The sequence below is a fragment of the Thalassophryne amazonica genome, chromosome 8 (genome assembly GCF_902500255.1).
Source record: "Thalassophryne amazonica chromosome 8, fThaAma1.1, whole genome shotgun sequence".
NCBI classification, from domain to species: domain Eukaryota; kingdom Metazoa; phylum Chordata; class Actinopteri; order Batrachoidiformes; family Batrachoididae; genus Thalassophryne; species Thalassophryne amazonica.
The window spans coordinates 93,688,332-93,711,401 of NC_047110.1; the positions used below are offsets into that span (position 1 = coordinate 93,688,332).

General features: G+C 44.8%; 1 protein-coding gene across 2 annotated transcripts; it reads right to left on the reverse strand.

Annotated features, from left to right (window-relative positions):
- Positions 1 to 8,398: 8,398 nt before the first annotated feature.
- mterf2 (mitochondrial transcription termination factor 2) lies at positions 8,399 to 14,350 on the reverse strand. 2 transcript variants are annotated; one of them, XM_034177007.1, is made up of 2 exons: positions 14,173 to 14,350; positions 8,399 to 9,726 (listed from the first exon to the last, which is right to left on the reverse strand). In XM_034177007.1, the coding sequence occupies exons 1-2, from the start codon at positions 14,259 to 14,261 to the stop codon at positions 8,571 to 8,573; spliced, it is 1,245 nt and encodes a 414-aa protein (XP_034032898.1). In that variant the 5' UTR covers positions 14,262 to 14,350; the 3' UTR covers positions 8,399 to 8,570. The 2 variants fall into 2 exon arrangements, with proteins under 2 accessions (XP_034032898.1, XP_034032899.1); XM_034177008.1 differs by lacking the exon at positions 14,173 to 14,350 and adding an exon at positions 14,025 to 14,047 and having other exon boundaries at positions 8,399 to 9,724.
- Between the last annotated feature and the right edge of the window lie 8,720 nt (positions 14,351 to 23,070).

A 23,070-nucleotide genomic window follows, 5' to 3' on the forward strand; every position in this document is an offset into this window, starting at 1 on the left:
ACTTGGTTTTAAATGTTAATAAAACCAAGGAAATGATTCTGGATCCAAGGACTGTTGGGGACCATACTCCTGTGGTCATACATGGTACTCCTATTGACCAGGGCTGCACATAGACAATACTCTCAGCTGGACTGTACATGGGTGATTCTTTAACTACGGGCACTGTTGGCCTTGTAAATGTAATTTCCGCCACACCATTGCCTTACAATATAAAGTGCCTTGGGGCAACTGTTGTGATTTGGCGCTATATACTTGTGCTCTGATGTCACTGTTTATCTCCATAGAAACTACCCAAACAGTCTTTCAGACAAACTGTTTAGGGACATTACAGTGTTGTGGTGGAAATTACAGCAATAGTGTGGGACAACTACATTTTGTTTAAAAAAAAAAACAAACAAAAAAAAATCAGTTGTATAACATACCCCAATTATGTTTTGATTATTTTACTGATTTTATCCAGAGATATTTTAAAACATTAGAAATAACATTTCTATAACATTTCATTTTTATCATTGAAGATCAAAAATCTGGGTGTGGGACAAGCACAAAATGGCAATATTTGCATATGATGGTGAAAAAGTCATCAGACTACTAGAACAAATTTCTCAACACACATTCATTGTAAAGATACTTTGACAGCCCTCGTAGTTAACGGTCCTTTTTTATTTTTTTCAGAAACTATATGGATTTCATTCATATGTTTTTACGTCAGACATGCTTGAACCGTCGTGCGCATGCGTGAGTTTTTCCACGCCTGTCGGTGACGTCATTCGCCTGTGAGCACTCCTTGTGGGAGGAGTCGTCCAGCCCCTCGTCGGAATTCCTTTGTCTGAGAAGTTGCTGAGAGACTGGCGCGTTGTTTCATCAAAATTTTTTCTAAACCTGTGAGACACATCGAAGTGGACACGGTTCGAAAAATTAAGCTGGTTTTCAGTGAAAATTTTAACGGCTGATGAGAGATTTTGAGGTGATTCTGTCGCTTTAAGGACTTTCCACGGTGCGAGACGTCACGCTGCGCTCTCAGCCGCCGTCATCAGCCTGTTCAAGCTGAAAACCTCCATTTCAGGCGCTATTGATCCAGGACGTCGTGAGAGAACAGAGAAGTTTCAGAAGTCGGTTTCAGCATTTTATCCGGATATTCCACTGTTAAAGGAGATTTTTTTAATGAAAGACGTGCGGACGGATCCGCGCGTCGGGACGCAGCCGACGCGGTGCGGCGGCACAGGAAAAACACCTCCGTGTTGATAACCATTTGTAAAATCCAGGCGGCTTTTGATGGCTTTCAGTGGAGTGAGTATATGAGAAATTGTTTAACAGGCAGGACATGTTCCAACTTGTCCTTAAGGCTTTCAACAGAGGTGTTTTTCCTGTGGCGGAGCAAGCCGACCCGTCCGCACGTCTTTCATTAAAAAAAAAATCTCCTTTAACAGTGGAATATCCGGATAAAATGCTGAAACCGACTTCTGAAACTTCTCTGTTCTCTCACGACGTCCTGGATCAATAGAGCCTGAAATGTGGAGGTTTTCGGCTTGAACAGGCTGATGACGCCGCCTAAGAGCGTTGAGCGACGTCTCGCTCCGTGGGAAGTCCTTAAAGCGACAGAATCACCTCAAAATCTCATCAGCCGTTAAAATTTTCACTGAAAACCAGCTTAATTTTTCGAACCGTGTCCACTTTGATGTGTCTCACAGGTTTAGAAAAAATTTTGATGAAACAACGCGCCAGTCTCTCAGCAACTTCTCAGACAAAGGAATTCCGACGAGGGGCTGGACGACTCCTCCCACAAGGAGTGCTCACAGGCGAATGACGTCACCGACAGGCGTGGAAAAACTCACGCATGCGCACGAGGGTTCAAGCATGTCTGACGTAAAAACATGAATGAAATCCATATAGTTTTTGAAAAAAATTAAAAGGACCGTTACTTTGACAGCCCTCGTATAAAAGTGTGAAATTTCCCTTTTTTTTTTTTCCTTTTTTTCATACAATATGATCAAAGGACATAAGTGCCCGTAGTCTAAGAATCACCCACATGTGGACAGTTTGTGTTCTCGACTCCATCAGAGACTTTATTTCTTTCGTAGACTTCGTTTGTATGGAGTCAATCAAAAAATAATGTTTTACCAGGCAGCGCTAGAGAGCCTAGTCAGATATGGCATGAATGCCTGGTACGGCAACCTCTCTGTACAACTTAAAACTTAATAGACAAATTGACTGCAATGAAGATAATTGGAAAGAAACAATATCAGTCCCTCAGCTCACTCTATGAAGAGTCTGTCTTGAAAGCAGCTCAGAGGATACTGATGGATTCAGCTCATGTCCTTCACACAGAGTACACTCTCCTTCCCTCTGGTAGAAGGTATAGAGTCCCTCGGAGCAGACTGAATAGACTCAAATTCATTCATCCCCATGTCCATCAAATTGCTAAACAATAATGTATAAAACTGGAATTGTGCAATACTTATGGTGTTTCTCCTGACTTCCTGTCATGTTAATTTGTTATGGATGTGGTTGTGTTTTTACTTGTATGTTTGTTTTCCTTTTGTAAAGGCACTTAGCATGAGTCCAAGACAAATTTCCCTGAGGGGACAATAAAGTGTATCGTATCGTATTTTCAGGATAAATGCATATTATTTTACCAACATAATGATTGACATGAAACTTTTTTGGAAGTGTAAATGTTTTCAAGCCACTAGATGGCGCCATAACAACAGTAAAGTCATACTCTTTAACGTGAGCGATCTGTTTATATACTGATTGCTAAACAGATACAAATTGAGCAAAATGTCTTTTTTTTTTTTTAAAAAAACTGAAGCTATCTTTTCACCCACACCTGCTCAATAATTAGTAGTTACATGATAAATGAATCCATTTTAATGAAACCTGGTGAGACACAAGGTCAATAAAAGGCCCATTAAATTTTAGTACAGATTGAGATGAAGGCCAGCAATTGGATCAAAGCACCCCCCCCCCCCCCAAAAAAAAACGAATGAAAATGACCGATCAGGATCAAAGAGGAACAACTCAAAAACCAGGATCAAAGGGTACTGAGCCCATGATTGTCTCACCATAGAGGTAATTTGGTGGAGTAATGAATAATAATCAATTTGATCAACTAAAAATGCATTTTTTTAGACATGGTGCTCCACGAGAGCAGATTAAGGACTGGAATTTCATTTGGAACTTAAGAGTTTGTGGAGCATTCCGCTGGTCTACAGAGTTGCCTTCTAGTTGGTCTCGTGATGGAGGTTATATGGTAATCAGATTTTTGGATTTTTTTTTTTTTTTAAGCAATTTTAAAGAAACTAGGAGGTGTGGGGAATAAGCCATGGAAGAAACCCTTTTGGTATGCTCGTTTAGCTATCAGGATGCGTGATCAGGATCAAAGGTCAGCAATCACTATTCAATGCTGGTGTTTAGGAAATAAATTGAATGATATGGATCAAAGATGTGTTCAGTTTCACAAGCCAGGGACTAGATCAAAGATCAGTGTCCATTTGGAAAAGTTCAGTGATCAGCATCAAGGTCATGAACACTGGGTGGGTTGGTGGTTCAGGATCAAATCTCAGCAAAAGCTATAAATGTGATTAGGATTAAAGGTGATCAATGAGGGTCATGGTTAGGATCAAGCTCAAGAACGGGATCACTGGTGACAGTTCAAGGGACCAAGGGCTAGGGAAATAATGAGTTATCAGGATCCAAGATCAGATCAAACATGCTTAATTAGGATCAAAGGTGAACAATCAGGATCAAAGGCAAATGTTAAGGATTCCAAGAATACCTATCCATATGTGTACTTTGGTCCACATAATGATCTGGTGCTCAAAATTGATTCTTAGGCTGGGTGGTCCTAGTCTACAGGGTACTAAGGATTAGAATTTGTTTTACTTCTCATGTAAAGGGGACTGAAGTCTGGGTGTTGCAGTGTGCTCCACCACCCATGTGCCCTTCAAGATATTGCTGTGACAGTTTTCCATGTTCTGGCATCAGCTAGAAGTCAGATTTTAATTGCAGATGTCATGTTTGGTGAGATATGATCCATAAAACTTAGATAATATCAACTGGTGTCCTGTGTGAAATGGAAGTGACAATTTATGCTCTCTCTTATTAACCTTTCTGGCGTGTCAGCATAATTCAAGAGTACAGAACACTCAGCTGGAGTCATGCTCAGGAAACAAGAGGACACAAAGTGAGAAATAGAGGTGACTTAAACATCTGAGGCCTCGTCTCAGCGGCACCACACTGGTGCATCCTGAATCCTAATTTCTTTGCTTTTTATAATGAAAGGACACCATGCAACATAAATAAATACAACCGTCACCGTGGAAAACTACTCACCTTCAACATGGCAGTTGTGGCATAGTTGACTTTCTTGTTGTGAACGGTTTGAATATAAAAAGTCATGCTTCCATCTGCTGAGTGCATATTCATTACCAGATGCATCATATGCCCAGAGACAATCTCCATGACACGAGTGATGCAGACGGCAGCAGATGGGAAGTGAAGTTGATAATGTACATTCCCACCTCTCCCTCCGGACACACAAGTCCCCGCTCTCTTTGTTGTGACCCCCATCTTCCCCATTAATGGCGCCAGAGAACCTTGAGGCATAAAGTCATGGCTTCATTAGCTATGACGCTCGCTCGCATTAAACGGCACTTTTAAGTATGTTTCAAGGGCTTTTTACAGGATTCAGAAAATGAAGACAAATTTAAAGGAGGAAGGCGTGGAAGGCTCAGGTGCTAGAAGACATCAATGTTATGACCTATGCTAATGTGGGCATGAACTCAGACTGTCACCTTGATATAATGAAGACAAACATAAAAAAATCCTAAAATAAAAAATTTGCACAAATGAAATGAAGCTTAACTGATTATAACCGCATTGAAACAAACCACTTTTGATCAGATTTATTGGTTCTTTATTTGATTGTGTGGATGCATTTGAAATGGTAATGAAGGGATGAATCACCACGGAAGAGTCTAATAAAGTGGTTCCTTCTACAAACGGTTTGGCGTTGGCAAGTCGAACGAAAACGGGCAACGTCTGCTCGAGTTGTGTGCCTACCACAATCTGTGCATTGCTAACACAAGGTCTCCTGGATGCATCCGTGATCAAAGCACTGGCATCAGCTGGATCTCATACTGGTCAGACACACTGACATCACGAGTGTTCTCCATACACACTCCTACCACAGTGCAGACTGTGACACAGACCATTCGCTGGTTTTCTGCAAAATCAGGCTACAGCCAAAAAAGTTCCATCACACCAAGATGCCGGGGTACTCCAGCATTGATGTCAGCAAGATGTCCCAGCCAGACCTTGTAGTACGGTTCGCCAGAGCTTTTGAGCAGGAACTTCCTGCCACTAAACCTGAGGACTGCGCAACAGCTAAATGGGAAGCCCTTCGTGATGTAATGCATAAAACAGCTCTAATAACTTTTGGAAAAAAGATCCGAAAAACACACGATTGGTTCGAAGCCAACTCTAGCGAGCTGACACCTGTCACTGATATTAAGCGTGCTGCCTGTGCCAAATACAAAAGGTCTCCAACTGCAAGGAACCTGCAGATTCTCAAAACTGCGCGTTGCAGGGTTCAGCAGACTGTCAGACGCTGTGCTAATGAGTACTAGACAGAGTTGAGCCTGAGCATTCAGACGGCTGCTGATACAGGAAACATCAGAGGGATGTATGACGGTATTAAAAAGGCTCTTGGCCCTGTTCAGAGTAAAACAGCCCCAATTAGGTCATCCACTGGGGAAGTAATCACTGACAAGAGCCAACAGATGGAGAGATGGGTAGAACATTACTCCAAACTCTATTCCAAGGAGAACATTGTGACACCATCAGCACTTGATGCAGTTGAATGCCTGCCAATGATGGCAGAACTGGATGTGGATCCAACTTTGGATGAGCTCAGCAAGGCCATTGACAGCTTGGCCACAGGCAAAGCCCCACCGCTGTCAAGCACTGCAAAACGTCTCTTCTTCATCCTATCCATGAAGTTCTGTGCCAGTGCTGGCGGGAAGGAGCTGTCCCACAAGACATGAGAGATGCTACGATCATCACTCTCTACAAGAACAAAGTGGATAGGAGCGATTGCAACAATTACAGGGGAATTTCACTCCTCAGCATCATTGGCAAGGTATTTGCACGGGTCATCCTTCTCCGTCTACAGAAGCTGGCGGAGCGTGTTTACCCAGAGTCACAGTGCGGATTCCATTCTAAAAGATCCACGGTGGACATGATCTCTCTTCGCCGGCTCCAAGAGAAGTGCAGAGAACAACAAATGCCACTGTACATTGCCTTCATTGACCTCACCAAGGCTTTTGAGCTGGTCAGTAGAGACGGCCTGTTCAAGATTCTATCAAAGATTGGCTGCCCTCCGAAGCTGCAGAGCCTGATTGAATCCTTCCACTCTAACATGAAAGGGACAGTACTGTTCAATGGTCAATCTTCTGTGCCCTTCGACATACATAGTGGTGTTAAGCAGGGCTGCATCCTGGCCCCCACACTTTTTGGTATCTTCTTCACTGTCCTGCTGAAGCATGCCTTCGGAACAGCAACTGAGGGAGTCCACCTACGTACCAGATCAGAGGGCAGGCTTTTCATCCTTTCCTGCATCAGAGCTTGAACTAAAGTTCGCAACATTCTCATCAGAGATATGCTGTTTGCCGATGATGCAGCAGTTGTTGCCCACTCTCAACAACAACTGCAGTCACTGATGAGCAGGTTCTCCCAGGCTTGCAAAAACTTTGGCTTGACAATCAGCCTGAAGAAAACCAATATCCTAGGACAGAATACCGTGACGCCACCTAACATCAACATTGACAACTATGCTCTGGAAGTCATCCACCAATTCACCTACCTTGGTTCTACTATCACCAACAACCTCTCCCTTGACACTGAAATTGACAAGAGAATTGGAAAGGCAGCCACAACATTCGCTCGCCTATCAACTAGAGTGTGGACAAACCCCAAACTGACTGTATGAACCAAGATGGCAGTTTACAACGCCTGTGTTATCAGCACTCTTTTGTATAGTAGTGAGACCTGGACCACATATGCCAGACAAGAAAGGAAGCTCAATACATTCCACCTACGTAACATTTGCCACATTCTAGGCATATCATGGGAGGATAGAGTGCCAAACACCAAGGTGCTATCTCGCGCTGACCTTCCGAGCATGCATACTCTCCTTAGACGACGCAGACTGCGCTGGCTGGGTCATGTTCATCGCATGGAGGATGGGCATATTCCCAAAGATGTCCTCTATGGCGAGTTGGCAATGGGCAGGAGAAACATCGACCGCCCTCTGCTGCAATACAAAGACGTATGCAAGAGAGACATGAAAGCTCTTGATATAGACATCTACAACTGGGAGAGCCTCGCAGAAAACCGCCCGAGGTGGAAATGTACCCTGAACCAACAACTTACGTTAGGGGAACAGAAGCTGGTTACGGATGCGATGGAAAGGCGTGTGCGCAGGAAGGAGAACAGCTCCAACAGACCAAAGACCACCTACAGATGTGATCAGATGTGGACTATCACTCTCGGATCGGTCTATATAGTCACATGAGATGCTGCCCCAATCTACCAGACACAGGATAGGATGAAATTATCCATGGTCAATCTTGACTGACGGAGGCCTACAGTATTATGCTTTTTTTTTTTTTTTTTAAAACTTTACTCATTTAATATTTTAATTATGATCATTGATCTTTTGGTCCATTTTGGGTTTTTGTTTAGTTTTCTGTGAAGTGCCTTGAGGCGACGTCATGATTTGGCGCTCTATAAATTGAATAAATTGAATTGACTAAAATCTCAGAGGAATGTTTATGCACCATGTTCATCCTAATAAGTAAAAGTACGGTAAGTTGTGTACAGGACCTAAGGCCCACTGGTGCCAGCGCTTGGCCCCAGCTTCCACAGCGTGAAGCAGATGAGTTTACGACTCTCCCTGGATTGGACACCAGTCCATTTCAGGTTACTTCCCCAGCCAAGACCAGGACCCATTTACAGCTGGGTGAACTGGAACAATGCAATGTCTTATTCAAAGACAGGCAGAGAGCATAACCAGGAATCAAAGCAAGTAACCTGGGTTTGAATCTATACCACAAATAATTAAGGAAGTTCTGTCAAACATGACACGAGCAAAGTGTACCTAATGAAGTGGTCACTGGCTGTATGTGTACACTGCAGATCAAGGATTAGATTAGAGACAGACAAAATGCACACCTAGAAGAGCACTAAGACAGTGCACACCTCTGTCTGGGTCATAATGACTCATTGCGATTACCTCTGCTATCCAGAGGACAGTCATAATTCAGATTGTTAAAAAGGAAATTGGAAAAAAAAGTGGGGAAAAAAAGTGTGATTCTGATGACGATAAAAATGGCCAAAGGGGTTAGCTCGCCACAAAACCTAACTGTAATCCCTAAATTACTGTCCTCCATTCCCATTAGTAAACCGCTTGACAAGTTCTATCTGAATCTCAGACAGTAGAATTAAAAAATAAAAACAAAGTTTATGAATTTAGGTAGTTTAATTTCTTTGCATTAATCTACAACACGTCAGTCATCTGCTTTTAAAGGGGCAACAGGGTTAAAGAGTGGTCTCACTCTACGCAGCTGTAGCTTTCCATAGCTCATCTCAAAGTCCTTCTTAGTCCCATTTAATACCTCCAGACTACCTTTTCTGACATCATAACCATGAGCTTTAAGTTTCTGGATTCGATAATCTACTATCTGTGTGGTCAACTCCAAAACAGTTGGAGTCTCTATGATTTGAGACATGCTGATGCCAGCACCCAGGAGCCCCTTAAAACGCTCATCCAGAATGACATCTGAGTAGGAAAGCAGAGCCGGACATTCGAGGATGATGTTCCGCAGCTCTGTCTCAGAGCAGCCAATGGTGGCCCGTGAGTAAGCCAGGGTGCGACGCATGCTGTCTGGGTTCAGCTCAGTCACAAAACCTCTGAGCTTGGAGAGGAGGTGCAGGAGTTGCACAGGGCTGAAACCCATGTCTTTTAAGAACAGCAGGTTGTCCCTCAGTATGTCTGGGGCCTTGAGGAGAACAAATGGGTTCTGGGTCAGCAGTTTGAGAAGCCAGATCTTCATGTTGACTTCATCTCCACCAAGCTCCTGATAGGCCTCCTGGAGGGTGCGGACCATCTCCTCGTTCTGCTCTACCGGCCGACTGAAACTCAGAGGAGCACTGGCCATGAGTTTGGCAATGATTCGCTTGTTGAGGTTTAGACTTTGAAAATAAGCAATATTGTTCCGCTGGTTGGCACCATGAGCAAAAGTGGAGAAGAAAGAAGCTGGAAATTTTTCAATGATTGAAACCAGTTCTGTCTGGTTTGGACAGACTGTTGTCCACAGCTCCTTCTGAGCTTGCATCTGCTCCGGACTGCAGAGGATTGCCTCAGGGTAAGCAGCTAGTACCTGGGTGATGATGGCGCCAGAGGCACCCATGTCCTTTAGCAGTTTAGCAACATCTTTGACGAAGGCTGGGTTCCGACACAGGACCCAGCCCTTAAGTTTTCGGACTTTCTGGACATCCACAGAGAGACCGCAGAGAGCCTCCACAGTCTGCTGGTTCTCGGCTGAGTTCAGGGTCGAACAATACCTAAGGTTTAGAGGAAGGGCTGGGAGATGCTGGCACTGGAGGCAGAAGAACGTTGCAATCACCCGTAACATTGATGCAAATCCCTGAAGGAGATCACCTAAGGGGGCAAAATGACGATTAAATAAAAAGCTGTAGTGACAGCAAAGCGTAGGTGATGTAACACAGAGACCTTCCTGGGCATGTGGAGTGCACCTGTAATGCACCATGATCACAAAAGACAAATTTAATTCCAGCACTGTGAGGCTGGGTGGCACGGAAAATATTTTAGAATTACTACCATGAAACTAAGATGTAACCCAAATGTATACAGTGATAAACCCTGAATCTGACCCAGAGCAAGTGAGTGCAACAAAACAATTATCATTTCTGTTCATGACATACCAAGGTGAATACCCGCCTCTACACAATGGCACCAAAAAAATAAGTTTTGAATCTAATTTTTGTGAAAGTAGCAGAATGGTGGTCATGATGGACACTGTGGATCTTAACTGACTTAAGAATAAGATAATCTCGTCTGAACCATGTTAACTTTAAAGACAAGCTTTCCTTTTGAAGAATTTGTTATCATTAGAAATAAAAAAAAGGAAATAATTTTGATGGAGATATTGGTTTTATTTCTTCTTATTCAGTTAGGTAGTAACTAGAAAGCATGCATGCATGCACCTAAAAACAGAAAATGCACCATTGTTAAAACAATAGTTGACATAAATATTGTAATCATTCATTATTACAACAGGCATCAAGACTGGACATGCACGCATTGTTGGGCCATGCGTTGCTGGAAAAGGGCCGTCGTTTTAATGATGAGTGGGCCTTTGGGTCTTTCGCATTTTTGCCCAAGAACATCTCTGTAACTTATACAAAGCAAATAAATAACACTGTAACCAGTAAAGCAACTTTAGAAGCTTTGAGTCAAGGGATGTTTTTGAAAAAAAATTCACAGTTTCATGCAGGTTTTATAATTATCTTTTCAATTATAGGGCACATGGACAAATTCAATGTCATAGCTGTTATAAAAGCCACAGCACAAGGTTCTCTGTACGAACTTCAAGAATGCAAATTTTAATCTACCTTAAATGAACTACAGTGACCCTCATCACAAAATATATTTCTGTCAACAGCCAAAACATCCAGTCCTGTAATATTTTAACAAATAATTTTGCACGTGAAACATAATGAAGAATGTGTTGAAACAGGTTAAAAGTTCCCAAACGACTGTTTCTACAACAGACATGTACAACTGTTGCAGTGTGTGTTGCACAAGATATAACTGAACTGATCTGAATAATTTTACAAATGTATGTGTGTGTGTGGGGGGGGGGGGGGGTTGCGGAAAGGGATTCAATTTGGATGTCGCCCCAACCTGAACTATAGTTGATTAACAAAGCTCTTCTGCAATCTTATCAACATTATTGACCCAGTATCCATTAACCTTTTTCACAAATTAATTCAAAATACATACAGTGTGTCCGGAAAGTATTCACAGCGCTTCACTTATTCCACATTTTGCACAGTTGTTATGTTACAGCCTTGTTCCAAAATTGATGAAATTCATGTCCCCCCCCCCCAAAAAAAAAAAAATAAAATTCTACACGCGATACCCCATAATGACAATGGGAGGTTGGCTGATTTATTATATTATTATTATATAAAACTTAAGAAATCACATGTATTCACAGCCTTTACCATTGGCTCAGGTGCATCCTGTTTCCACTGATCATCCTTGAGATGTTTCTACAAAATTCAGTTGATTGGACATGATTTGGAAAAGCACACACCTGTCTACATATAAGGTCCCACCAGTGGCGGTCCTAGAGTGATTTACTCCCCGGGCGAAACCCCCTGCGTGCACCCCCCCGCGCACAATAACGTGGCCACCACCTCCGCTCCACCACCCATGAAAACATTAACTTCGTCCAGAACACCCACAATCCCACAAATTAACTCACAACAGCTATTTTCAAGAACAAATTTCCAGTTTTAATGAGTACTGCAATAACAAACACAAAGAAAATGGCACAGTCTAATGTGTCATCATCCATGGACTTATCTGCAATGATCATCTCAAAAGTTTGCAGGAGGCATCATAATTGTTTGCCACAGTGCTCACTATCCATGATGTGAAATTCCATCGAGTAGGAGCATTTCTGGGCAACCTTGAGCAGCCTGCAGACTCAAGAAAAGACATCCTCTTTGTGGATTTTGAGAAAAATGTGGCAAACCCAGAGAGTGATGCAAAAAATATTCTGCACTCAGATAAGCATTTAGCCCCCTGAGACAGAACCAGATTCAGTCTGTGTGCATAACAGTGCACAAACATTGCACTGGGGGCTGTTGCTTTAACTTTGGCCTGCAAACCATTGAGAGCTGAAGCCACGACAGCAGCCATGGCTTCTTCGTAAGGAAGACTATCAAATGGCTTCACCAAAATCTGGTCCACAACATTCAAATTGTCTGCCATTATGTGCAGCTTGCTACCTAGCTAGCTCGCTAGCTGGGACTGGCACGAGGCTAGTGTGAAGTTTGTCCGCCTTTGAGTGTTTTGTGACGGTAGAGGAACTCAGCAGCACCCACTGCTCGGTAGGGACAGAAACTGCGATAGAAGTCAGAAAGAGTGATAGAAGTCAGTCTCCAAACACAAGCAGCTACAAAAAACAAAACAAAAAAAACACCAGAAATAGAAGCTCGATTTGTCGCTAGTCGTTTTTATCAAAGAAAATGCCGCTAACAGGATTAGGAAAGTCTCTGGTTCAACTCAGAAAAGAATGAAAATGCTCCCACGGATGTTTACACCAAAAGATCGCTGATTCGCTCATTTTGCTGTCAATCAAAAAGGGATTCAGCCTCAGACAGATCATCCAATCATCATGCAGAAGCTGAGTGTCCGGGCCGGCCGAGGCCCGCCCACTGCCCCATAGACCCCCAGACACGCTGAGTGTCCGATGGGCGGGACAAAGCCCAGCATTTATCCAATGACTCGTCTCTTTTCGCTGCAGTCTTTGCTTCGCTACTGTTTATAGCACTGTGAAGCTGCGGGAATGAGTAAGAGGAAAGCCGCCATGGGACGGGAAGGTGGGGGTGCTGCTCTGCTATAACGTAACGTAACCACGAACCCCCCCGTCAGGACAACCCCCCCACCCCGTTTTTTGTTTTTTTTTTCCCCCCACACGGTCTTGTGGCCCCTTCGCAATGCCGCCCCGGGCGGCTGTCTGGTCGCCCCGCCTCCAGGACCGCCCCTGGGTCCCACAGTTGAAAGTGCTTGTCAGAGCACAAAACAAGCCTGAAGTCAAAGGAATTGCCTGTCGACATCTGAGACAGGACTGTCTCGAGACAAATCTGGGGAACGGTAGAGGAACATTTCCGCTGCTCCCAATGAGCACAGCGGCCTCCATCATCCGTAAATGGAAGAAGTTCAGATCCACCAGGACTCTTTTAGAAATGGCCACCCATTTAAACTGAGCGACCTGATGGAGCTCGAGAGGTGCTGCAAAGAAGAAAGGGTAAAACTGCCCAAACATAGGTACGCCAAGCTTGTGGCATCATATTCAAGAAGACCTGAGGCTGTAATTGCTGCCAAAGGTGCATCAACAAAGTATTGAGCAAAGGGTGTGAGTACTTGTGGTTTCTTAGGTTTTTATTTTTAATAAATTTGCAGAAAATAAAAGAGACAACTTTTTTCATGTTGTCATTATGGGGTGTTGTGAGTAGAATTTTAAGGGATAAACATGACATAATGCGGAAAAAGTGAAGCTTAGTGAATACTTTCCAGATACACTGTACCTCTGGCTCTTTGCATGTGAAAGGCCACTGGTCCAGAAATTATTAATATAGTTTTGATGACTCCCCGTGTTGTTTAAAGGTGTTTACGTTATTAGCTAACCCCTCAATAACGAATTAGACCGTGTCTCAACCTTTGGTGGAAGAGAAGCTGGTGTTATTGTCTGAGATAAAGTGGCATTGGATCAGGTGTGGTCTTGGAGCATCAACTAATGCCACGTGTCACCATATCCTCCTCACCACATCCTTGTCTGGAGAAACACGTCACACCTGCAAAGTCATAGAGCAGCCCGTGTTTCGCTTATTATCACAGATTTTCTATATGAACACACACAAATGTGAGACTTTGACGCTTAATTTGAAAGCACAACCACATTTAACTGAAAGGGGGAGACAAATGCAGAGTACGTAATATGACCCCTTTAATTATGGTGTAAAGTTCTGTTTTAGTCTCTGGGCAAAAAGGCAGAGACATTTCTGTCCTTCCAAAAAAACAGAAATGATTTTTTTCATGATCTCAGTCTCATGAGAAAAGAATTATTGCACATGAATATAACAGAAAGCGACAGAAACACACGAGTTGCTATCAAAACAATTTCCCACCTCACTACTAAGCTAACCTTTCAAAATAAAAGTCTGAATCATGTCCGCGCAGAACATCACATGAGCAACACGTGAGAGATGTAGCGCCTTTATTATCATTTATACTTCGACTGACGTTTGTAAATCAGCGCAGATTACAGCAAAGACATCGACAGAATAATTTACCTTAAGCAGAAGAGAAAGGAAGTGACGTCTGTTCTGAAACTTCTTCTTCTTCTTCTTCTTCTTCTTCGGCGTTTAACGGCAGCCAGCATCCTTATTGTTGCATTGCTGCCACCTTATGCATCAGTCTATTATAGCAGTATTAAATCCTCTCGCCGAGTCCAGCGTCTTTTATGTATTTAAAAAGCCAATACTTCCCTCTCCCACTTGACCTTAGTCTGAAACACTTTCTACAAAAACTTCTTTCAGGCCTATTCTTCTAAATTCTGAGAGAAGTTCTTACCTTTCACTGGAATATTTATTGCAGTACACGAGAGCACGCTGCACTGTCTCTAGCTCTGGAAATTCCAAACATTGTCCATCCTGGTGCTTTCCTGGGATGAAGAAAGTACTGTTCAATAAATTTTGACCAGTTCTGAGTCTGGCAATAGTCACTTCATCATTTCTTTTCCACCCTCTTCTTCTACAACTATTTAGTGAATCTGTCATTCTTCTAGCTATTGAAAATTAATGCCTACCCTTAATCTCCTGCTCCCAGTATTTTTGCCCTTGTAAGTTCCCCATGACAATACACTTGCCCTCTGCTTTGGAAAGATTGATACTGATGTCTGGGTGTTCTTTTGTCACAGCTTTTTTTGGCCAGCCTATCCACCTTCTTAATTGTTGGGACACCTATATGCGCTGGAACCACATCAGTGTTACCTCCACCACTTTCCTTGCCACATCCCTAATTGCCAAAACAATGTCATAAGGTTCATATAGGAGTTGATGTTGCTGACTCCTGGATGAACTGGTCCCAGTGCTATTGATAGATGACACAGAGTCACTGTACATCAACACTTTACGATGATAAGTCCATGCTGTCCACTGGACTGCCATTATAATAGCAAATAACTTCACTGTGAATACATCCAGGAGATCTGATGTTCTCTTGCATCACTCAGTATTCCATCCTTGGACTACAAAAGCTGCTCCAGTAACACCTGTTTCTGGATCCTTTGACCTGTCAGTATAAAGTAAAACATGTTCTTGATACCGCTCTGTTACATGCTCATGAAATGCATTGACTAGGACCCCATTATTATTCAGTGCCTTAAGTTCAAGTAGTGCAAGGTCAACCTTGGGTATCTCTAGCTGCCACAAAGGAACAAGAGGTCACAAAACTCCTGGGCAAATGATTTTGTCATGCAATGTTAGTTCTGTTGCTAAATAACCCCTGTCTCTTTCAGGAACAAAAATAAGAAATGAAAATAAATCCCCCCTCGAAACATACTCTGTAGGTCTAATGTCAATTTCAGAGTGGCCTTTTATTGTGGCCAGCCTAAGGCACACCTGTGCAATAATCATGCTGTCCAGTCAGCATCTTGATATGCCACACTTGTGAGGTGGGATGGATTATCTCGGCAAAGGAGAAATGCTCACTAACACAGATTTAGACAGATTTGTGAACAATATTTGAGAGAAATAGGTTTTTTTGTGTACATAGAAAATGTTTTAGATCTTTAAGCTCAGCTCATAAACAATGGGAGCAAAAACATAAGTGTTGCATTTATATTTTTTGTTCATCTCACTAATCAAATTGTTCAACTCATTAATTATCTCACCTATTTATAGAGTAATTTTCTCATTAATACATAAGCTGTGGGTGGGAGAGACTCAGTCCAACAGGCTATTTGTCATCTGTCTCTGAAATCTTACCATTTTCAATTTTATTAACAAATGTGCTGGCCCATATCTACATTTGCGTATAAAATCCTTCAGATTCACAACAGATTTCTCCTCAAAGTGTTGCTGTAAAATATGTTGGGGTTTTTTTTTAAGGATATGAATATTCATTGTTATCCAGGGAACTATTGTTATTCAGGGTCTAGAGATAACCCTGCTGAACCTTCACACGTGACCTGGGCTGAGCACCAAAGTCGATTTTATTTTAAGTCATCAAGGAGCGGCTTTTAATTATCTTTAAGTCAAGCCCCTTTCAAAAGTTCAAATAACGTGACAAGAGACTGTACTCATCATTACAGGCCTGATAGACTTTACTGCATAGCACCAAGTAAGTGAAAAGTTAGAAATTTATTCAGCAAACAATATGTCAAAATGATGAAAAAAAATGTTTAAAAGTAATAAAAGATTAAAAAATGAAATGATTGGGAAAATGAGTAACAAGGCTGGTAAATGTATTTAGAATCATCCAAATAAAATCAAAAATCAATCAGAATATTATTAAACTCACAAATATCACACTATTTCTATAGACTGAAATGTTAAAATGTTTAATTTTCTGATTTTAATAAATTAATGAACTTTGTCTACAATTATTAAAATGGTTAAAATGGTTATTTAGTTAATATTTCAAAATGTAATTTCTTTTCACCTATTGTGAAAACTAGAGCACAATAGGTGCTAATTAAAGCAATTGTTTAGTCACTAGCCAACAGCAGTCTGCCTCTCGGTAGGAGGCGTCTGGTTAGGTTTAAAACTCCAGCTTTTGTGGCTTCTGTTTGTTCTTCTCGACAAGGGTGAGACAGAAGTCAGACTACCAGAGCAAGAATTTTTGCTGAGGAAGCTTCTGCGATTTGAAGCGAAACATCCTCGCATCAAGCAACCCAGTCCAGTCGAAGATTCAAGCTTCTCTACTGTGGAAACCACCTGGACAACTGAGAGCCTACACAGAAATATTCGAATGGCGTAATATAATCTGTCGTAATAATCTGACCACTTTTTTTAGTAACGAGTAATCTAACGCGTTAATCTTTCCAAATCAGTAATCAGATTAAAGTTACTTCTCCATGTCACTGTGCGTTACTATTATTTTTCATTGTGGGTCGATAGCAGCATTAAACTTGGTCTGTGGGCAGGAGGTCGGGGTTCGACTGAACTGCCCACTTTAAGCGAGCTGTGAGCTTTTCATCCGCGTTTTTTTGCAGCTGCTCGACTCATCCTCACCTCTTAAAGCGCGGTGATCAGCACACCTGCACTGAGCTTTACAAAGACATTTTTATGCTTTATTTTTCTCCTTTATTTAGAATTCTGAGCTGAGCCACTCTGTATCGTCTCGTTAAAAACAGCTGATCCTCCGCGATGCGTCAACAACTAACACTATTTTCCACTTAAATGCACCTAAACACTCTTTCTGAGGACCACATGATGTGAAAACGCAATAAAACTTTCTTACCTGTAAATCTGGTCATGTTTTCTGCATAAATAAATGTTATCCATTCTTTGTGCTCAAACGCCAAAGCAGGGGCGAATCCAGATGGAATGGGGGCGTGGGGCAAGGATGTGCCCCCCCCTCCCCCACAACACCCCTAGATTAAAGGTCCAGTTTTGAAGCCGTTTTTTACTACAACTACTAATATTGCTTAAATAATAATAATTTCGACAAGAAAAATGTTTATAGAGAATTTAAATGTTAGAAAAATGTTAGAATTTAATAGTTACATTTATAAACAATGTAGGTTCGAAATTGCAAGTTTTACTGTTACAGTGCTGTCAACAGTTAAATATGAGGTCAAGAAAGAGGTCTTTATTTTACTTTTTATAAAACAAGTATTTATTTTCATTGAAGTCAAGAAAGGGTGACTATAAAGTGAGTTTTGGCAAAACAGGTATTGTCATGTTGAGGTGGCAGAGGGTTGTTTTCGGCAGCTGGGAAAAGTAACTAAAAAAGTAACTAGTAATCTAACTTAGTTACTTTTACAATTGAGTAATCAGTAAAGTAACTAAGTTACTTTTTCAAGGAGTAATCAGTAATCAGTAATTGGATTACTTTTTCAAAGTAACTGTGGCAACACTGATAGTAACATAGCAACTATGTTACTATGTCAATTTCAATTTCATTTTCACGTACTTTTCCGCCAACCCATTCCCATCCTCTACAAAATGAGCTGGTACCCACAGGAATGTTATGTCTATACCCGACCTTTTAAGATTATTGACTAACTGTAAAAAAATTCTATTAAAATATCCTTCCTTGATTCAGAGTGGGAAGTCTGGAGGTTGGCTACAGCCAAACTAGACTGTGGCAATCACTGCATGCATACATCTATTACTCTCTATCCATAATCAGTGCTAACCATATAGCTATAAACTCAGCGATGTATACAACCAAATCATCTGTAATTCTTTTAACTATTGCAAGACCCATCTCAAGGAAAATATGTGCCACTCCCACCAGCTTATCTGTGCTTTTTAAGTAATCATTAACTCAAGTAACCCGAGATCTACAACCCCAAGTCCAATGAAGTCGAGACGTTGTGTAAAATGTAAATAAAACGAATACTATGATTTGCAAATCCTCTTGTTGTGTGGGCCGCCAGAAGAGGAGGTACTGCTGGCCCACCACCAGAGGGCGCCCTGCCTGAAGTGCGGGCTTCAGGCACGAGAGGGCGCTGCCGCCACGGACACAGCCGGGGGTGACAGCTGTCACTCATTATCTCTTGACAGCTGTCACCCATCTACACTTCATCATCCCACTCCATAAAGACCGGACGTCATCTCCACCTCGTTGCCGAGATATCGTCTACCTTAGGAGGTAACCTTCTCAGCCTGCATATCCAGATAAGTGGTTACTCAGACACTACACGAGTGTGTGTTAGAGGTGGAGGTGGAATTCCCACCGTTGTTGTTACTGGGTGTTCACACACCCACATCTGATTGTCTCTGCTCCTCGCCAGCAGTACCAGATCCGACACGCGGAGACAGTGGCCACCTGGGGTGTTCGGGATTTGGCGGCTCCAGTATTCTCCAGGTTCGGTGGCGGAGGAAATCATGTGGTTCCGGTTCTTCTTAGGACAGACGTCCTCTATCCTCGAGCCTGCCCACACGTCACCTTTGCTAATTGACTATTGTACATATTCTGTAATCTGTTGTGTTTGGTTGTGCTTTTCACAACAGTAAAGTGTTCATATTTGACTCTTTCATTGTCCGTTCATTTACGCCCCCTGTTGTGGGTTCGTGTCACTACATTTTCACAACAGGATATCTCGGCCAGCGTCATGGACTCCGAGGGGCGTCACCCAGCCATTGAACGGCCAATGGGGGAGCAGGGTGCACAGGCGTCTGCAGGAGGCGTGATTGGTGAGTTGCAGCACATCCTCACCGCCTTTACGGCTCGGTTGGATCAGATGACCGAGCAAAACATCCTCCTGAACCGCAGGGTGGAGGCTCTCTCCGCACAGGTGGCAGCGAGCGCTCAGGGTGCTGCTGCAGCTCCTCCTCCTGCCGACCCTGTGCAGGATATAAACATTCCACTGGTCGTTCAACAACCCCTCCCACCATCCCCTGAAGCATACATAAGCCCCCCAGAGCCGTACAGAGGTTGTGTGGAGACGTGCGCGGATTTTGTCATGCAGTGTTCGCTCGTCTTTGCACAACGTCCCGTCATGTACGCGTCTGATGCTAGTAAAGTAGCTTATGTAATTAATCTGCTTCGAGGAGAGACACGCGCTTGGGCTACGGCGCTTTGGGAGCAAAATTCACGGCTCCTTCATACGTACACTGGGTTTGTGAGGGAGTTCAAAACCGTGTTTGACCACCCTAACAGGGGAGAGACCGCTTCAACTGTGCTGCTGTCAATGAGACAGGGACGCCGGCGCGCAGCCGCTTATGCAGTCGACTTCCGCATTGTGGCTGCGAGGTCCAGCTGGAATAACGCTGCGCTCCGCGCCGCCTTCATAAACGGACTGTTGTCGGTCCCGAAGGAGCACCTGGTGGCCAAGGACGAACCGCGGGATTTGGATGGACTTATTGATCTCGTTATACGGTTAGACAATCGGTTAGAGGAACGCCGTCGGGAGCGAGACAAAGGACGTGGCCGGGCACGCGCCGTCCCTCTCCCTTCCGGGTCTGAAAAGGTTCCGCCCTCCCCACGCTCCACAGCCGCAGCGCTCCGTGGGGCAACAGCACCCCCTGCTGGTGTTGCTAGGGAAACGCGCAGGGCCAATATAAGATCAAATGACAGAATGAGGAGGCTGGTCCACGGGGAGTGCTTTTTCTGCAGCTCAAAGGAGCATATACAGAGAAACTGCCCCAAACGGCCAAAACGACAACACTCGCCTTTAGAGACTGGGCTAAAGGGGGGTCATAACATGCACGTGGGACACACACGTATTGCCACACGACTCCCAGTTACAATCCTGAGTGGGGATTTAACCCTTCAAGCCCCAGCACTGGTGGACACGGGGTCAGAAGTGAATCTGCTGGATAGTAGATGGGCTAGGGAAGCAGGGCTCCCTCTGGTGGCGCTTCCTTCACCATTGCAGGTGCGGGCACTAGATGGCACCCTTCTCCCTTGAATCACGCACAAGACACAACCAGTAACTCTGGTAGTGTCTGGGAATCATCGGGAGGAGATCAAGTTTTTTGTGACTCCTTCTACCTCCCGCGTGATTTTGGGCTTCCCTTGGATGTTGAAACACAATCCCCGGATTGATTGGCCGTCTGGGGTGCTGGTTCAGTGGAGCGAAACCTGCCATTGGGTGTGTTTAGGATCCGCGGTTCCTCCCGGTTTACAGGCTAAGGAGGAGGTCAAAGTCCCTCCCAATCTGACAGCGGTGCCGGTTGAGTACCACGATCTTGCTGACGTCTTCAGCAAGGATCTGGCACTCACCCTTCCTCCGCACCGTCCGTACGATTGTGCCATTGATTTGATACCAGGCGTGGAGTTCCCGTCCAGCAGGCTGTACAACCTCTCACGACCTGAACGCGAATCAATGGAGACCTACATCCGGGACTCATTAGCTGCCGGGTTGATCCGAAATTCCACCTCCCCGATGGGTGCAGGTTTCTTTTTTGTGGGCAAGAAAGATGGCGGACTCCGTCCATGCATCGATTACAGGGGGCTGAATGAGATTACGGTTCGCAATCGATACCCATTGCCCTTGTTGTATTCCGTGTTCACCCCCCTGCATGGAGCCAAAATCTTTACAAAATTGGATCTTCGGAATGCGTATCACCTGGTTCGGGTCCGGAAGGGAGACGAATGGAAGACGGCATTTAACACCCCGTTAGGTCACTTTGAGTACCTGGTCATGCCGTTCAGCCTCACTAACGCCCCCGCAACGTTCCAAGCTTTGGTAAACGATGTCTTGCGGGACTTCCTGCACCGATTCGTCTTCGTATATCTGGACGATATTCTCATCTTTTCCCCGGACCCTGAGACTCATGTCCAGCATGTACATCAGGTCCTGCAGCGGTTGTTGGAGAACCGGCTGTTTGTGAAGGGCAAGAAGTTTGAGTTTCACCGCACTTCTTTGTCCTTCCTGGGGTTTATCATCTCCTCTAACTCCATCGCCCCTGATCCGGCCAAGGTTGCGGCGGTGAGAGATTGGCCCCAACCTACAAGCCGGAGGAAGCTGCAATAGTTCCTCGGCTTTGCAAATTTCTACAGGAGGTTCATAAAGGGCTATAGCCAGGTAGTTAGCCCCCTGACAGCCCTGACCTCTCCTAAAGTCCCCTTCACCTGGTCGGATTGGTGCGAAGCCGCATTCAAGGAGTTGAAACGACGGTTCTCTGACTCAGGGATAGGAGCCGTGCTATCCCAGAGCGGAGAGACCGATAAGGTCCTTCACCCGTGTGCCTATTTTTCCCGCAGGTTGACCCCAGCTGAACAGAACTATGACGTCGGCAATCGAGAACTCCTTGCGGTGAAAGAGGCTCTTGAGGAGTGGAGACACCTGTTGGAGGGAGCGTCTGTGCCGTTCACGGTTTTCACTGACCATCGGAACCTGGAGTATATCAGGACCGCCAGGCGGCTGAACCCCAGGCAAGCCCGCTGGTCACTGTTCTTCGGGCGTTTTGACTTCCGGATCACCTACCGCCCCGGGACCAAGAACCAGAGATCGGATGCCTTGTCCCGGGTGCATGAAGATGAAGTCAAGACTGAGCTGTCGGATCCACCGGAGCCCATCATTCCGGAGTCCACTATCGTGGCCACCCTCACCTGGGATGTGGAGAAGACCGTCCGGGAGGCCCTGGCACGGAGCCCGGACCCCGGAACAGGGCCGAAGAACAGACTCTACGTCCCACCAGAGGCAAGAGCTGCTGTCTTGGATTTCTGTCACGGTTCTAAGCTCTCCTGTCATCCAGGGGTGCGAAGGACCGTGGCAGTGGTCCGGCAGCGCTTCTGGTGGGCGTCCCTGGAGGCCGACGTCCGGGAATATATCCAGGCCTGCACCACCTGTGCCAGGGGCAAGGCAGACCACCAGAAGGCACAGGGACTTCTTCAGCCACTTCCTGTGCCTCATCCCCCCTGGTCCCACATCGGTCTGGATTTTGTCACGGGCCTCCTGCCGTCCCAGGGCATGACAACCATCTTCACGATAGTGGACCGGTTCTCCAAGGCGGCCCACTTCGTGGCCATCCCGAAGCTCCCCACGGCCCAGGAGACTGCAAACCTCCTGGTCCACCACGTCGTCCGTCTGCATGGGATACCTACTGACATCGTCTCTGATCATGGTCCCCAGTTTTCCTCACATGTCTGGAGGAGCTTCTGCCGGGAACTGGGGGCCACTGTGAGCCTCTCGTCCGGGTATCACCCGCAGACCAATGGACAGGCAGAACGGGCCAATCAGGAATTGGAGCAAGCCCTGCGCTGTGTGACGTCCGCCCACCCGACGGCCTGGAGTGAACATCTGGCCTGGATCGAGTACGCACATAACTGCCAGGTGTCCTCTGCCACCGGCCTCTCCCCATTTGAGGAGTGTTTGGGGTATCAGCCCCCATTGTTTCCCGTGGTGGAGGGAGAGGTCGGTGTGCCCTCGGTCCAGGCCCACCTGCGGAAGTGCCGTCGGGTGTGGCGCTCCGCCCGTTCTGCCTTGTTAAAGGCCCGGACGAGGGCGAAGACCCATGCAGACCGCCTGCGGTCCCCGGCCCCTGCTTACCAGCCTGGGCAGGAGGTGT

Excerpts from the sequence above, each read along its gene's own strand:
- mterf2 (XM_034177007.1), bottom strand. The coding sequence starts at position 14,261 with ATGCTGGCTGCCGTTAAACGCCGAAGAAGAAGAAGAAGAAGAAGAAGA. Across the intron at positions 9,727-14,172 it reads TCCTTTCTCTTCTGCTTAAG|AGGTGATCTCCTTCAGGGAT; the intron begins GTAAATTATTCT and ends TTTTGCCCCCTT.